Here is an 18010-nt window from a genome sequence, read left to right as displayed (position 1 = left end):
AATGTGTATTCAACAAATAGACCAACTGACCCTTCCCTTATCTACCTAGTACTCAATTTGGGTGAGACGAAAGTCTTATGTGTATGTTCACCGCACTTAACTCTCTTCCATAAATGTGTTTTTCTTCTTTTCCCTACCAAAGACTTAGTCCAAGTCTTCAACATGTTTAACGCTCAGTGAATACAAGCATGCACAATGTTCTTGTAACCTTTAGCAAGGCAGTGTGCTTATCAGCTCAAAATGTAAAAAGTGTACAACTGGCCCTATAACTCTATTTATAATTTACAGAAAAGAAAACTGACATGCTTAGCATAAAAACCTCAGTTACAAAAGTTTACTTTTTTTTTTTTTTTTTTTTGTGATGCTGGGGATTGAACCCAGGGCCTTGTGCTTGCGAGGCAGGCACTCTACCTACTGAGCTATATCCCCAGCCCAAAAGTTTACTTTTTAAAAAGGCTTATTAGACAACTCTTTATGAACTACAATTAAAAACAAAATATTTTATGCCTTAGAATATATGAGACAGAGAAGTCACTCCATTTATTCAGGCTGAATTCTCCATATTATAAAACAAAGATTGAACTAGAGTATGTACTTCCCAAAATATTTCACAATTCTTCTTAATTTTAAGGGTTCTAAATTTTAATTGCTTGACATTAAGGGTGAAAGCAGGTTTGCATTATATGATAAGTATTTCCTTATAATATAAGACTGAGATAGGGGATTCCATATGTGAGGGAGAGACTAAAGTTGCCACATAAAAGCTGTTGCCTGTAAAGATTATAGTTGTCCATTAAAGACCTGCCTCTATATCTCCTACAGGGACACACCACACTAGATATTTGCAAACTACTGCAAGGAAACTACCAATTCTGCTCAGTACTGCCTTCTTTTTGGAGCCATAAGTAGGGATTTATGAAGAGACTGAAGTAGTAGAATTTAATATGCAAAAGATAACAACAAAAACAAAAAACAAAAAACCCCTGCCGCACTGACTTCTTAACGCTATTGATACTGGATCAGTGCTGGAGTAGTTCAAGAAACCAATGATCGAACTCATTGCTTTAATCCCTCAGAAAGATTCTAAGAGACATAACTAAGTGGTTAAAAAAACAGAAACTAGATTCCCATAGCCTCCATGGTATCTGTTATGTAACAATGATTCTCAACCTTTTCAGGGGTCACTAACTCCCTAAAAGTCTGAAAATGTTTTTAGCTTTCCCCGGCAAAGTAAATATACACATAGGATTTTGCATATAAACACCTAAAGGTAAACACTCTTCCACAAGTCTCTAGGAGTACAAGTTTAAGAATAAACCTCTAACTTTCCAATCCACCATCTACGTGGGACCACCTCTGAGATGCAGATTTTCGTAAAAACCCTTAAGGGGAAGACTATCACGCCGGACACTATAGAAAATGTATAGGCTAAGATTCAGGATAAGGAAGGAACTTCTCCTAATAAGTGAAGATTGATCTTTGCTGGTAAGCAATGAGAAGATGGATGTATTTTGTCTGACTACAAGATTCAGAAGGAGTCCACCCTTCATCTTGTGCTGAGGTTTCATGGTGGTGCTAGGAAAAGGACAAAGTCTTACACCACTCCCAAGAAGAATAAGCATAAGAAAAAGAAGGTTAAGTTGGCTGTTCTGAAATATAAGGTGGATGAAATGGCAAAATTAGTCACCTTTGCCGGGAGTGCACTTCAGATGAAGGTGGTGCTGGAGTTTTTGTGGTCAGACATTATTGTGGCAAGTGTTATCTGACTTACTGCTTCAACAAACCAGAAGACAAGTAATGTATATGAGTTAATAAAAGACAAGAACTAATTAAAAAAAATAAAAAATAAAAAAGAATGAACCTCTAGAGGAACAATGAACAGATGAAAATTACTAAAAGATCATGACTTACTTTCAAGAAAGCATCAACACAAAGGCAGTATGAGGACATACTCCTTGGGCAAAAAGTCATTAAGAAAGAATAAAAGTCCAAGTTCTAAATTTTAAATAGTTCATTTACCTAATTATGTAGGGTCTGGTTTTAAAAACAAAAAAGCTTTAGTACTTATCAGTTACCTCTGCATATACTGAAAGAATATTTGTAAAGTCATTTACATAGAGTATCTCTGAATACATACCTGTACTGTCCTTTTCAGTTTGACTTTTCTTTGGAATTCGATATACCTCCTGCAAAAATATAAACCCAAAGAAGGTCTATTAGTCTGGGGTGAAAGTGGCGATTTCTTTGAAACTGATTTCACATGACAACAAACAAACGGGCAGGAAAAAGCAGGTATTCGATTATTCTCCAAAATTTGATTTATATTTGGCTTCAAATAAAAATAGATCTTGGCCCCTTAGAAACAAACAAAAATATATAGCACAAATGCATATATTTTACATCTACCAGGGTTGTGTGATTTCATCAGCAAAGTAGCAGACTTAGTGACAGGGCACTTCTGGCAAGAACACACTTACTGAGAATTATAATTTCTGTATGCCTTCTGCATATGCATTCCTACGTAAAAATCAAAGTCACCTACAGTTCCTTTACTGAGTGTATTATTCATAAGGACTCTCGCCTACCATCCCTACTTTAGGGAAGAAAAGAGCACCAATAACCTAGTTACATAAAAAAATTACATAAAGACAATTCTTGCTATTCAGACTATTTTTCTATAAATACGAAACCTATTTTGCTATCAGCCGAATGTGATATCTACTTTCACAATGTTTTTATTACAAAAGATAGAAAGGTATTAAATCACTAATGCTTCTGAAATGGCATCTAATACTGTACCAAAATTAATCTTGAGAATGTAAACTATTTTTTAAGACTTGAGGTACCTTTTCTTGCTGTGTGGTTCTAAAGCCTAGAACCTGCTTTGTTGCTCTGACAATTCCACTCTATTCTAGTCTATCAAGTAATGCACAACACATTCATATCCAGTCACTTTGCTAAGTGGTGTAATGACAAACTCACACATCTTCTCAATGGCACATAACATGATATTGTCCTTTTTACAGTAATCTTGTAATATTAACCACAGTTAAGTGACCTGGTGATCCATTTTAGAAAAGATACTCCAAAGAAATTAAAGAAATCCTTTCTCCACATTATCATTGGCTCTAGCAATCTTCGTAGAAAATGAGAAATAACCCACATGTCACACAACTGACGAAAGGACAAGAATATAATTTTCAAATGCTATTGAAAATGACAAATATGGACCATACAGATACAGGAGAATCTATAAGAATGCAAATTCTTAAAAACTTTCAACATTATATGTATACTGTCAGCATTTGTCAAATTACCTAATAGATAATGACTGTTACAGTTATTTGTGCACTTATCTGTGTGCCTATAGGATTCTAAACATTTTAAACATATTATCTTATTTGAGATTCAAAACAACCCTACGAGTAAGTACTGGAGATTCCCACACATGCTAGGCAAGTGCTCTACCACTATGCTGCGTCCCCAGCATTTTCTACTTTATTTTGAGACAGGGTTTTGCTAAGTTGCCCAAGTCAGCCTCCAACTTGCAATCTTTCTATCTCAGCCTCCAGAGTAGTTGGGATTGTGTAAGATCTTGACATTATGAATGTTCATTACAAATGTCTGAAGTAATATATTATACATCCCTCGAGTTGGTGATCCATTTTGTGATGGCAGTTTATGTGCCATAAGAAATACTTCTCAAAAATTCTTACTTCTGGCTGGGCATGGTGGTGCACACCTGTAATCTCAGTGGCTTGGTAGGCTGAGGCAGGAGAATTTTGGGTTCAAAGCCAGCCTCAGCAACTTTGCAAGGCCCTAAGCAACTTAGTAAGACCTGTCTTAAAATAAAAAATAAAAAAGCGTTGGGGATGTGGTTCAGTGAGGAAGTCCCTGGGTTCAATCGCTGGTACAAAATAACCAAAAATTCTTACTTCCATTCAAAAGTTTAGATCAGGGCTGAAGATGTGGCCTGGCATACGTGAGGCCCTAGCTTCAATCCTCAGCACCACCACCACCCTAAAAAATGTTAAATAAACTACTAAGCTGAAATGTATGTGAATTGATGTTCACAATATAAATGAAAACTACTAACTACTTACTGTGTGCCTAACAATATGGGGGAACCCAAACCTTTAGAGTGGCTAACTTGATCGATCCTCATTATAAAGTCAAAGCTGGATACAAAATTTAAGCTATAAACATATTATTACCTACCCCATTATCCTCAACTTAATATATTAGGAGATTAAAGTTCTGAAAATCCAACTGGAGTTTTCCAAAGTTCCATGATATTAGTGTTAGCCTGAGTGATATAGATGTCTGTTAGGAATAATGTCACACCCAGAGGTCACAGATTCCACTATAGAAAATGTTTATCTGAGTTGGCTCCATTCACAGTAATCCTGAATGTACAATCACCCAACTATCATCCTCATATTTCTTTAGTGTCTAGGTGCTGCTCCCAACTAACACACACACTCACACACACACACATACACTCAAGCTATAACTGTTATGAGCCAAGACTGCCTCATTCTTTGCCATATCTCTAGAACTGAGAACAGTGCCTGGCACATAAGCCACATTCAGTGACTTGTCAAATGGACAAACAAGTGAAATTCTACTTCTATAAGACCCATAGAAGGCTATATAAACCCAAAAGTATTAGACATACCTCACGCCTTTTATCACTATACCATCAATCTCTTCATCCTATACCAATGATCACTTTCATCCTGAAAAAAACATCAGAGGCCTCTCCTATAAACAAAAATGTTCTGTATTTCCAGGGTCAGAGTAATAAATGAGCCTCTGCAACAAGCTTAGAACAGCCTTCCCTTGACCAATCTCTCCCCTTAGTCAAAGACTCAAAATAAATCTTTGGATTATTTGATAAAACACAGAACCACTGATAAGATTATGTAACACCAATGCATCCAATATCCTCTATTAAAGTATGAAAATGTGAGTGAAGATGTTTTTAATATGTGGACACAAAAAGAGCATCAGTTCTATGATGGCTCCTTATGGAAATTGGGCTTACTTATCTATATAATAAAATTTGAGTATCAACTATGTGCTGAAAGTATATATTAAGACTCTGCTATATGTTGGATGCTTGAGATACATAGTACCTGCCATCAAGGAGTTTTTTAGACTAACAATATAGACTAAGATTCTTGTCTCTTAGTAAGACCTCTTACTCTGTGCCAGGTCCTTTATATTCTCATATATTCCTTACTTTTTTTAGTACTAATGATTGAACCCAGGGGTGCTGAACCTCTGACCACATCCCCAGCCCTTTATAATATTTTATTTAGAGACACGGTCTTATTGAGTTGCTTAGGGCCTCACTAAGTTACTAATGCTGGCTTTGAACTCACGATCCTCCTGCCTCAGCCTCCTGAGCCATGGGATTACAGGTGTGCACCACCATGCCCAGCTCTCATATACTCTTATTATTATATTTACAATATATACAAAACAGAGTTAAGAGAGGTTAACTATCCTAGCACTAAGTTATATACTGGACCTGAGACCCACCACTAGATTTGTGTCTATCCAAAGCACACACTCTCAATCACTTCTTCTATCCCCTCATATATACTAAGAAAACAGAGAAAGTAAATATGCATTATCTTATGATAGGTATGTATAAAACAAAATTAAGAGAACTGTAACAGAGGAATACTAAAACTGGTTTGTGCCTTTGGAGTAAGGACTAGAAAACACATTCTGAAGTAAGTAGATATTTACACTGTCTTAAAAGATTAAGAAGAAATGTACAAAGGAAGAGATGGAAAATAAAAAAACACAACAGATAGAAAACACATTTATCCCAACTCCATCCTGAAATCCTGTAAAATAACAATGGAAGAATAAAAAGGGTACAAACCCCTCTGTAGTCTCTTTTCTAAGACTATTAATTGTGTGTGTGTGTGTGTGTGTGTGTGTGTGTGTGTGTGTGTACGTGCGCAGTGGATGTACGTGTAATTTAAAATTTTTTCCCTAACCCATACATTATCTGAATCTTTCTCTTTCTATCTTTCTCATGATTCTGAGTGAAAAAAAAAATGGAAAGGAGAGGAGGAAATTCTGGATTGGTTGAAAACGATAAGGAAAAAAAAAAAAAGGTTAAAGAGTCTTCCAGAAAGCAGAACAAAATGTAAATTAGAAAAATGGGAGATTAAAAATTAAAATTAGGGGTTGGGGCTATAGCTCAATGGTAGAGCTATTGCCTCTCACATGTGAGGCACTGGGTTCAATCCTTAGCACCACCTGAAAATGCTCAGTGTAGAGTGCTTGCCTAGCATGTGTGAAGCCCTGGGTTCCATCCTCAGCACCACACAAAAATATAAATAAAATAAAGGTATTGGGTCCATTTACAACTAAAAAACTTAAGGGGTGTGTGTGTGTGTGTATACATAAAATAAAATTAATGGATTACTACCAAAAGTTCTACATCTTATATGAGAAATTTCAGAAAGTGAAAGAAAATCGAGGGGAAGAAAGTATCAAATAATACGAAAAAACTGCTTATAGGGCTCAGAGATCCTACTACAACAAACCAATCAAAATAGTATCAGACTTCAATAGTAAATCTCTGTAAGCTAGAAAATAATTCAGTGATAACTTTTTTTTGAGTGCTAGAACTTAAACCCAGGGCCTCCTTCATGCATGCTAAGTACATGCTCTACCACTGAGCTACATACCCAAGTCATAATTGTCAACATTGTGTACCGTACACCAAGCTAGAAGATTTAACCACTTCTGACTGATGGAAGAGCTCTGGAAAGTAAATGTAAATGAATTATCCGGTACATATTAATAATACATATATGCCAGGCATAGCAGCTTAGGAGGCTGAGGCAGGAGGACCGAGAGTTCAAAGCCAACCTCAGCAAAAGTGAGGCACTAAGCAACTCAGTAATACCCTGTCTCCAAATAAAATACAAAATAGGACTGGGGATGTGGCTCAGTGGTGAAGTGCCCCTGGGTTCAATCCCCGGTACTACCCCCTCCCCACGGTTCCACCTCCAGTCCCAAAAAAAGAGTCATAGGAAAGAAGAAAATACTTTAAGAAATAAGGTAAGTTTTCCAGAATTAAAGAAATATGAAATACTTCTGATTGTAAAGACCAACAAAGATAATCAGGAAGTAAAAAGACTAAGACTTACTAAGTCTGCACCTGGGGAGAGGGAGCTCTCTTCGGAAAAATTGAAAAGACTCAGAAGATAATATACATGTTTGGAGGTTTCATAAAATGAGATAGAGGAAGGGAGACAAGAGGGAGAGGAAAAGAAAAGGGGGGGGGCAGCATAATTTTATATGTGCGCATATGTGCATTTTGATAGGGATTGAACTAGGGATTGAACTAGGGTCTGTGCATGCTAAATCACTGAACTATACTCTCAGTGCCTTTTTATTCTTTTGAACCCTTGAATTTCAGACAGCTGGGATTCCAAGAAATGAAAAATAATTAAGATCTGTTTTCAGTTTTTAGCCAATAAGAAAAATGGGTAAAGAATATGAATATTTATTAAAACAACATACGAATAGAAAATTGTTCCATACCTGATGTATAAAAGAAATACAAATCAATAAAACATCATTTTTGCCCATCAGTCTGACCAACATAGTCTGACAACACTTGAGTTGGCCAAGATGTGGTGAAACAAGCACTCTTATGTATAAAATAGAGTTAAAATGGCATAACTAGGAAGAGCAACTTGGCACTATCAAAATTACAAATAATATGGACCATGAAGTCAGGAATAGTATTTTTAGTAACTAATCCAACATGCATATTTTCCACGTGTGACTGTGAAATTATTTCAGTTAAAAATCACATGTTGTTAATCTAAAGAAAGGTACCAAGCTAAATAGCTATAATAGGGGACTGATTAAATTATGGCCTATTTATACAATAAAATACTATGTGACTATGAAAAATTCTTTATAAGCTAGTATGAAACAGTCTTTATAATTTATTAAATAAAAAGCAAAATGCTGAATAATGCTGCCAGGTCTTTTTTTAAAGGCAAAATATATATGCTTACTATGCATAAATTATTTCTGAAAGGCTACACAAGAAATTAGTTATACTGACAGCCTCCAAGGAATGTGACAGGGGACATCTCACTGTAGGCCTTCTGAATTTTATATCATGAGCTGAACTGGCCTACCTTAAAAATAAAAATAAAAAAGGCAGAGTATCAAGACTCCTGTACATTGACCAAATTCCAGGTGAAGACCTGGTTACTCATGAAGCAACTTCTAAATGTTAGTGCCATATATTAAAAAACAAAACCAAACAACCCAGTTCACTATCATTCAGTTTAAACTTGTTCTCCTACCTCCACTCTTTGTTAGTTTTGGTTTTCATTTTGGTACCAGGGATTGAACATAGGGGCATTCAAACCACTGAGCCACAACGACAACCCTTCTTAAGTTTTGCCAACCTTTCTTAAGTTTTGAGACAGGCTCTCACTAAATTGCTTAGAGCCCCACTAGATTGGTGAGGCTGCTTGCTCTGAACTTGCAATTTTCCTGCCTCAGCTTCCTGAGCCACTGGGATTATATGGGCACTACACCACCCCTGGCTTATTCTTGCGCATCTTAAGTACAATTCAAAGAATCTCCCTCCTCAATGTATCTATTGCACACATGTCTGATGGGTGTAGTCTAAGGACTGAAGCATGAAAGTCAATCACTAATACAGTTCCTGCTTTCAAGGTCCCACTAGTCTAGTACCAGAAAAAGGGAAGTACTTTCTTTCTTTCTTTTTTTTTTTTTTTTATATTTTTTTTAGGTGTTGACTTACCTTTATTTTATTCATTTATTTACATGTGGTGCTGAGAATCAAACCCAGGGCCTCACACATGCTAGACAAGCGCTCTACCACTGAGCCACAACCCCAGCCCAGGAAAGTACTTTCATGTAAAACAGTAACCAATGATGAATAACTAAGGTCTTCATTAAAAGTTTCTCCAAATTCAGATTTCTATTTTCTAGACAAGTTAAATTCACAACTAAGATATCTCAACTTTTCAAAATTTAATTACCTCCTCTATAATTTTTAAAACTTAAAAATCACGATAGCCCTCAAAGCAACAGGGCAAAGTTACATGTTACAATAGTTGGGCCAAAAGTTAAGAGTAGGAACCCTGCTGATGTCCAAATCATTCAGAAACTTTTTGGACCACAGTTCACTCCTCTCCCATTACACACACACACACACACACACACACACACACACACACACACACACGTACACGCGCGCTCTTTCTTCGGTTAGAGAAGTTGCTCGTATTTATTGACCCTCACCCCAGAAAGACCCACAATCTTGCATGTGATTTCAGAAGTTTTAAAAAAATCTCTTGATGTTCAATCACAGATCACAGGCTGAAAATTGCTGCAGCTTTAAAGGAAAAAAGATACCTCAACAAAACATTAAAATAGCTTCTATAAGTACAGGATGAATTTAGACTCATTACAGTTTCTAAGTGGCAAGTGCAATGGGAAAAGAATTTTACCAAAGATAACCCAATTGCATGAGTTGCCTACTAAGGACAAAGAAATCACTATTATTCGGGTTAGAAAAAGGAGAAGCATGATAGAATTTAAATCAGCATATCTGAGTCACTTTTCAGATGTCATTCAAAGGCTAAGTCATAGCCTCCTGAGCCTGTTTACAATTTACAGTGATTAAAAACACCACCACAGGGGGAATGGTGACACATGCCTATAATCCCAGCAACTCAGGAGGCTGAGGCAAGAAGTTATCTCGTCAAGTTAGAGGCCAGCCTCTGTAACTTAATGAGTCCCATCTCCAAAAAACAGGGGGAAGGCACCGCCAACACTTATTTCGCAGGGTTGAAAAGATTATGACACACAAGTATTTTCTGACCACCTATCCAACACAAGATACACACTAGGTACTCAAAACGTGTGGTACCATGGGAAAAGATGAACTTTCCTCACTTTTCCATTCAAACACTTACGAAATGCCAAACTACAAACCAGGCTTCATGGTACCTAGGAAGTAGAACACTGGGAAGAAGCTGTCTGTCTGCTCAATTTACTATTGTGAAATGTTGTTTGCTAAGATTTAAAAGGATGTTATGAGAGAATATGTAAAGGGCAGAATAAACACTGTCATATTCTAGTTCTCTTCAGACTGCATGAATCTTTCACTGTTTGCTAAAGATTTCTGTGGAGAGAAATCCACAGAATAGTTTTTAACTATTTGTTTTGACAAAAACAAAACCAACCAACCAACAACAACAACAACAACAACAAAAAAAAAAAAACCCTAAAAACAAAAATTTTAAAAGGGGGAAAAAAAGGAAAAAGGAAAAATAAGCAACACTGTTTCAGAAAAGGAATCATTTTCCTGGGGGAAAGGATGAAAGTCAAAAGAGAAGAGACATCTAAAACAGAAGAGTGTTTTTATGAGTCAAAGAGAGTGAGTATATGTGTATGAATTATGGGTACATTAGCAGAAGGCAACCACTACAAAACTAGAATGGCTTAAGGCAATAATGCAGAAATAAACAGGGATCAGACTATGCCATGGCATGTAAGCCATATTAAGAAAAATGAATTTAATTTTAACAGTATAACTGGGAATCATTTAAAAAGGACACTGACATAAACAGTTGTATTTCCAAAAGACTACCCTAGCTACTGAATCTAGGAGATTGAAAAAAAAAAAAAATAGTAATCACTTACTATCATTAAAAGGTGATTTATTATAACCAGTACTACTACAAAGATACTTAATAAAGTGTAGATATGAAGTGTCCTCTAAGAGCTCATGTGAGACAATGCAAGAAAGCTTAGAAGTAAAATGATTAAATTAGGTGGGTAGTGCATGACTGTAATCCCAAGGACTCCAGACGCTGAGGCAGGAGGACTCCAAGTTAAAGACCAACCTCTACAACTTAGCGAAGCCCCAAAGATATATCAAGATTCTATCTCAAAATAAAAAAGGGCAGGGGATGTGGTTAAGCAACACTGAACCCCAAGGTTCTCACCCCCAACCCTAAAAAAGAAAAGTAATAAAATGGGTTGAGAGTCTTAATCAGTGCCTTAATCTCAATAGGGATCAACTGGGTGGTAACCGTAGGCACAAAGAGCATGACTGGAGGAGGTGTGCTGCTGGGGTGTGCCTTTGGGGTACATATTTTTTTCCCTGGTGAGAGGGAGTTCCTCTGCTTCCTGATGGCCATGTCCTTTACTGCTTTCCTCCTCCACATCCTTCCACCATGATGTCCCTCCCTCACCTGAGGGATGGAGTTGGCTGTCTATGGACTGAGACCTCTGAAACTGAGCACCAAATAAACTGTACTTCCTCTAAAATTGTTCTCCTTGGGTCTTTTGGTTATGGCAATGAAAAAGATGACTATAACATTACCATAATAAAACTAACTCTTACTACAAAGAGTAAGAAATGGCTCCTGACCCTGAAGATCTCAAGGTTAGGAAGAGGAAACAAGCATCTAAGCAAATAATTTTTGTAATCTGTTAGATTATTACATCGTATGGAAGTACAGAAAAAGACAAAGCAAAAACAAAGAATGTGGGCTGGGGAGATAGCTCAGTCAGTAGAGTGCTTGCCTTGCAAGCACAAGGCCCTGGGTTCAATCCCAAGCACCGCAAAAAAAAAAAAAAAAAAAAAAAAAAAATATATATATATATATATATATATATATATATATATATATAAAAACAAAGAATGCTCTGCAAGTGTAAACCTAAGAAAGGGAAGAAAGCAAGAAGATATTCCAAGCAAAGAAAATAATATGCTCAAGGACATGGAGAAGTGAATAAATACGAGCAGATAATACTCACCACTGAGTATGTAAGAATTGTTGGGCGAGAAGGTTAAACAGACATAGAAGTAGATCCCATACTTTAAAGGCTTTGTTCTTTGAGTATTGGGGTATGTCTATGATGCTACTAGAGATTCTTATTAATCACTTACATGTTGTTAAAAGTTAATGCTACAGAAGAATGAAAAATAACTGAAGTGGGGGGAAATGGGAACAAGGACAAAGAGGAAGCTGCTATAAGAGTCTAAGCAAGAAATGACAGGATCCTGAATTAAAAGTGGCAAAGAAAAGATGACCTGACCCATACAAATAGGAAGAAATGGTCTCTTCCCTTTAAAATCTCATAGTTTAGGAAGAAAATAACAAGTGCCTAAGCAAATAACATGTAGGACAAAAGAAATCTCAGGTGCTCCAAGAAATGTAACCTTTTAAGGGACAGTCAGAAGAGGAACAATAAATGAGAGTCACGGAAGAAAGCACAAAGGATTCAAAAGAGGGTATGGTCTCAAATTAATAGAGGAAATGCAGAGTGGTCAAGTATATTTTCTGAACATATAGACACACATGTATTTTAAAACAGCCTTCTCTCAAGTCCCAGAAGCAATGTCACCAGTAGCAATGATGATCTAGAATCCAGCTATTAATTTCAAAATATCATTTCTCAGCACAAAGAACCAGAGCTTCTCAGAGAAATAAATGGCTAATTCCAGGTCTGAGAAGGGCAAGTACAACATTGAACCTGCAAGAGCATACTATGCCAGAAGTTTAAAAAACAATGGAGACATGTCAAAATGACACACAAGTCAATTTGACAGGGTTTCCACTGGTCAAATATGGGATAATTTAATTATCAAAATAATGGCATTAATGGATCATAATCCACTGCATAAAACAAGTACATGAATCTACACTAACACAATAAACAAATGTTGGTCGAATAAATAAATGTTTGTAAAGCCCTTCCTTACTCTTAAAAAGAATGCCAACCAATCAACAGAAGAAAAAAGATTAATGGATTAGAAAAATCGTTATTTGGCAATTAACACAGTGATCCAAGCAATCTCTGGATGTTGAATGTAACTGACAATTTTAATGAAAAACAATATTCACATATTTTCAAAATTGCTCACATGTGATACTTTTCCATTACAAAGGGGGAAAGAATAACTTTACACTGGAGAAATCAGACAATACCTTGATCAAGGTGGACAATGCCAGGAATGGGACAAATCAATTATCATGTGAAGAACACTACTATAATATTCTGGACAAAAATATATAACCTAAATCCAAAACAAAACAAAAAAAAAAAAAAAAAAAAACTTCAGACAAATGAGGGATATTCTACAAGATTTTTTTTTTTTAATTTTTTTAAAGACTAAATTTATAAAAGACAAAGGAAGACTAAGAAACTATTCCAGGGGTAGGGGTTGTGGCTCAGAGGTACAGTGCTCACCTGAGGGCACATGTGAGCCACTGGGTTCGAGTATCAGCACCACATAAAAATAAATACATAAAATAATTTGCTGACTTTGGTAAATATACTGAAGTCACATAGGAGAACGCCTTCATTTTTAGGAAAGACAAATTGTTGAGGGACAATGGGGCATCATATCTATAACTTATTCAGAAAAAAAAAAAAAAAAACAATAAAAGAAAATTTGGCAATATGTTAACACTGGGGAACCTGAACAAAAAGTTTAGAGAAATAGCCCAGTTTTCTCTATATTTGTCACTAGAATGTGGCGTGCATATAGAGTACATATAGAATATTTTTGGCATTTTTGAGTCTGAAATAATACTAGAATTTAAAATTTTTAAAGTTAAGGAGAAAAATGTATATATCTTCATTATGGTTACATATAAGACTAAATTATACAACCTAAATTTACACTGGAAAAGTCTCTTAAGTTTCTGACTGACTTGATCATGATCCTGAGAGAAGGACAACATTCCTTAAGGTCTCTTCTAACCTGGAAATTCTTTTTATATTATTCTCCCACTTCTCACATAGTCCTACATCCAAATCACTTGAAGTAACTTTTCCTAAACAAAGTCAGAACTTTAAAGAAACCTAACTTAATGGGCAATAGAAACATGATTATTATGTATTTAGGGAAACAAAATTGAGAGCTCACCCAAAAGAGTACAGTGAAAATGACTTCATTCAAAACCAGAATATTTAGAGCTGCCAGATTCTGTACTTTATCATTTAGATCAGGTGTTGGCAAACTTTTTCTGTGAAGGACAAGACAGTAAATGTTATAGGTTTTGTAAGCCATTTCATCTTTGTGGCAACAACTCAACTCTATCACTACAGTGCAAAAGCAGCCACAAGACAATACATAAATGATGAGTATGGCTGTGTTTCAAAAAACACTGTATAAAATGGGCAGTAAGGTATATCTGGTCACTCCCTAATTTAGATGAAAATATTTTATCTGATAACAAAAGGGACAACTAGTGAGTTTTAGACCATTTCTGCCTTCTACCAAATAAGATGCATAAAAAGAATTTAATGCAGCAGTACCTAAAACAGCATTCTTTGGGGGCAATTCTAAATTTGTTAAAAAAAAAAAAAAATGGGATAAGCAATATTGATACTCATGGATACAATTTCTCACTGTACTGAGGACTTTTAAATTTATCATAGAAATCCAAGACATGTAACTTCATTTTCAATGTTGCACAGAATTTACATAGTGATGGAGTGAAATTCCAAGCAGTGACTCAAAACTTTTCACTTCGGTTAACTGCCTTATTTCAACTTTCTGTAAGGAGTTTAATGCTTAGTTTTCTAGGCAAATAATATAACTAAAGATAATGTCTAGATAAAGATGAAATAGAAGAACACAAATAGCCATTAAAAAGAGTTCAACTTATCATGCACAGGGAATGTTGTCCTTAAATCATCTAAATCCAGGTGCAAAAAGAACTATCCAGATTTCATTATAAGGAGAGCTGCATATCCTGTAAGCTAGGTAATTATAAGAGAAGCTCTGGAATCACTAATCACTACGATCTTTTGATGTTTAATAGCAATTGAAACTGCCAAGTTCATGAGAACCTTACCTCCTTTTCACATGATCCAAATGAAGATTTTCCAGTCAAGTTATAATTAGTCATCACTTGAAATCAGCTGTTTTGCCTTGTGAAGTGTAGGCTATATTTTCAGCATGAGGGATGATGTACAACAACTCCTTTTGCAAAGAGAAATTATGCACATGTCCCTGCTGAAAATGTAGCCTGGTAAATTTGCACATGAAAATGAATACATGCTCATAAGTAACAACGTGCTAGGTGATGTTTCTGGTTTAGGTCTACTTTAGGAGTCAAAGTGTGTAAGCCTTGTGGAGTCAAGGCAGTAGTCCTGTGTATATAGGTATAGAAAAAGTAGCTCACTTAATCCTTTCTCGCCAGAAGTAGGGATTTTCCCGGAACGACATCCATTGTCGGCAATGGACGCACCAAAATAACGCCGGCGCCAGTGAGTTAACCACCTCTGTCCTCTTTTCACCTATTATATTTTTCATGCATCATCCAACTTCCCAACCATCTTCCTGTTTCTTCAGAGAATGCACGCTAGGTTCTTGTTTTTCTTCAGCACGAAGTTGGAAATGGAGTTGAGAAAAGGAGACACATGGTCAGCTGGTGATGTTAACAAGCTCCTTGCTGCCCTGAGAAGCTAGATGGAAATGGTTCAAGTTACAAGGGGATCATCATCAGATCTGGGAGGACAAAGAGTAATTCATGAAGCTTCATTCCCTTCCCTCCCACCCTCTTTCATTTATTGATGATCCCTATTATAGTCTGCCTTCACAGCAAAACCAAGATTAAGGATTGGGAAGCAATCGCTTTCAGTTCTTCACTCCATCCAGGGTAGAGAAGCCAAGTGGAGCACATGTTCAGCAATGTTATGATGGCCCCAGGTTAGGCAGACTTGGAGTGGCTAATATAACCACAATCTCAGATCAACGCTTTCTAGTATGATCTTGAAATTAAGTATCAGCAACTAATACAGTGCTTGGCAACAAGTACTTAATAAAGGATGGTCGAATAAGACATTTTCTTTTCAGTCAATGTCTACTTGAACACATAGGTGGAAGTCAGACAGAAGTAGTTAACTCTTCAATGCCGGGATAGTACAGATATACAATAAGCACATTAGGTCAATGTGTTTCTCTAAGATATGTTCAAATTTATGGGTTCCTGAGATCAGACTTCTGGTTAAATGCTATCTAAAGTTATTTTTTTTTAAAAGGACAACCATAATCAGAGTTTAGAAGTCAGAGCCAGAATAAATGTTAATTAGAATGATAGATGAATTAAGAACCAATGTATAACACAGCACCAATGTGTAACAAAACATCACAGTTCACAGTCAAATAAAGACATTTTCTCAGTAGTGCAATTCCAGAACAAACTAGTTTGAAGAAAGGAGAATTTTATTTAATGATTCCTTTGATGCTAAAAATCAGGATAAATCCAAAGTATAAAGGATAAGAAGAATATATTTTAGGTATAAATAAAATTTTAAACCTCAAGTCAAAAGGATCATAAACCTACATATTATTATAAAACTGTTTTGATCTTTCAGATACGAGTGGGGAGGATAAGAAGAAGGGGAGGAAATAATTTTGTAGGACTGAAAAATGTATCTCCAGAGTAAGTTTAAATTATCCCAATTACATCTAATCAGGTTAAATATATCCTAGAGTAATTCATGCCATTATAATTACAGAAACAAACTATTAGAGAGAGAAACAAAAATATTTGCTTTTTAGAGAGTCTACAAAGAGAGGTTTATGATGATTGTACCTTAGCTATTTAAAAAATTTGTGTCAACTAGAGACTCCTCAGGCAAAAAACTGACTACAACGCCCACCTTCACTTTCCTTCTATATAACTATGGCTGTACAGTGGTACACATCTATAATTCTAGTTAATTGGAAGGCTGAGGCAGGAGGATTCCAAGTTTGAGGCCAGCCCTGGAAACTTACCAGACCCTGTATCAAAATTAAAAATTAAAAGGTAAGGGGATGTGGCTCAGTGGTAGAGCAACCCTGGGTTAAATCCTAGTGGGGTAGAGGGAGGACCACAGCTGTAAAGGTTTTATCTAAGTCCTCTTGTGTACTTGTCTCCATCACTACTTCTGTTACTAAGCTACAGTCAAAATGCAGGTTTCACTGGCCAACTTCCCAAACACAAGAGGGACTCCTTTTAAGGACCTCTGTGCTGTCACAAAGGAGGATTTAAGTAAAGGTCCACCAAGTGACCATCCTGACATCTCTTTTAACTAACTGCAATTCTGATACCCGCAGTTCACACATTGTTTCATGAACACTTCCTTTTATATGTATAAAAAGGTCAGATTTCATAATACTGAGTTTATGCTGAATTTTACGTGATGAAAAAGTAACATGAGTAAGAGCGCAAATCAGCAAATAAAAGCTGAAACCACACCAGACTTAAAGGGTCTCAATGCAGGAAATAGGAAACATATTATACAATCAACCAACTAGTTATCTGGTTCAGTGTAAGGTCAGTTCCAGTTTCAGTGGGTCAAATCACAGTGTCTTAATGGGGTGAGCTCTGTAGTTTCATCTTGCTGCAAATAAACCTGGATTGCTGGCTTATCTGATCACTCACCTTGGGCAGAAGAAAGGAGGAACAGAAAAACAGAAAGGTAGAAAGTAACCTGTTCCCACAAGGTACTCAAGGCCTCCAGATCACTTTACACCAAAATGTTATCATGTTTCTCATAGGCTTAGCTTGTTATACACTCTTATGTTTATCCAAGACCCAGATGGGGATTTTGGCAAAGCAAACCCTGCACATCTTACTACATTCTTTAACAAAAGATTATGTTATACATTAGACATAAGGGTTCCAGTCCTTCTAGTTTTCTTTTAGATAACATCTTTTGTCTAAAGAAATAGGCATTTAAAAGTAGGTCTATCTGGGCGCGGTGATGCACATCTGTAATCCCAGCAGCTCCAGAAGCTGAAGCAGGAGAATCGTGAGTTCAAAGCCAGCTTCAGCAACTCAGGGAAGCCCTAAGCAACTTAGTGAGACCCTGTCTCAAAAAATAAAAAAAGGGCTGGGGATGTGACTCAGTGGTTATGCGCCTCTGGATTTCATCCCCTGGTACCAATAAATAAATAAATAAA

The 18010-nt window shown here is 36.3% G+C and overlaps 1 protein-coding gene and 1 pseudogene across 1 annotated transcript in view; one reads left to right on the top strand and one right to left on the bottom strand.

Moving 5' to 3' along the window:
• Setd2 (SET domain containing 2, histone lysine methyltransferase) overlaps positions 1-18010 on the bottom strand; it is a 119131-nt gene that overhangs the window by 29925 nt on the left and 71196 nt on the right. Inside the window, 1 exon segment of the mRNA XM_047532334.1 lies at positions 2138-2186. Within this exon segment, the coding sequence (XP_047388290.1) occupies positions 2138-2186 (49 nt within the window).
• LOC124969429 (ubiquitin-40S ribosomal protein S27a-like) lies at positions 1362-1798 on the top strand (annotated as a pseudogene).

The sequence above is a fragment of the Sciurus carolinensis genome, chromosome 17 (genome assembly GCF_902686445.1).
Source record: "Sciurus carolinensis chromosome 17, mSciCar1.2, whole genome shotgun sequence".
Taxonomy (NCBI): Eukaryota; Metazoa; Chordata; class Mammalia; order Rodentia; family Sciuridae; genus Sciurus; species Sciurus carolinensis.
Note: the sequence above shows the minus strand (reverse complement) of the source record. Positions and strands in the feature narration are given on the sequence as shown.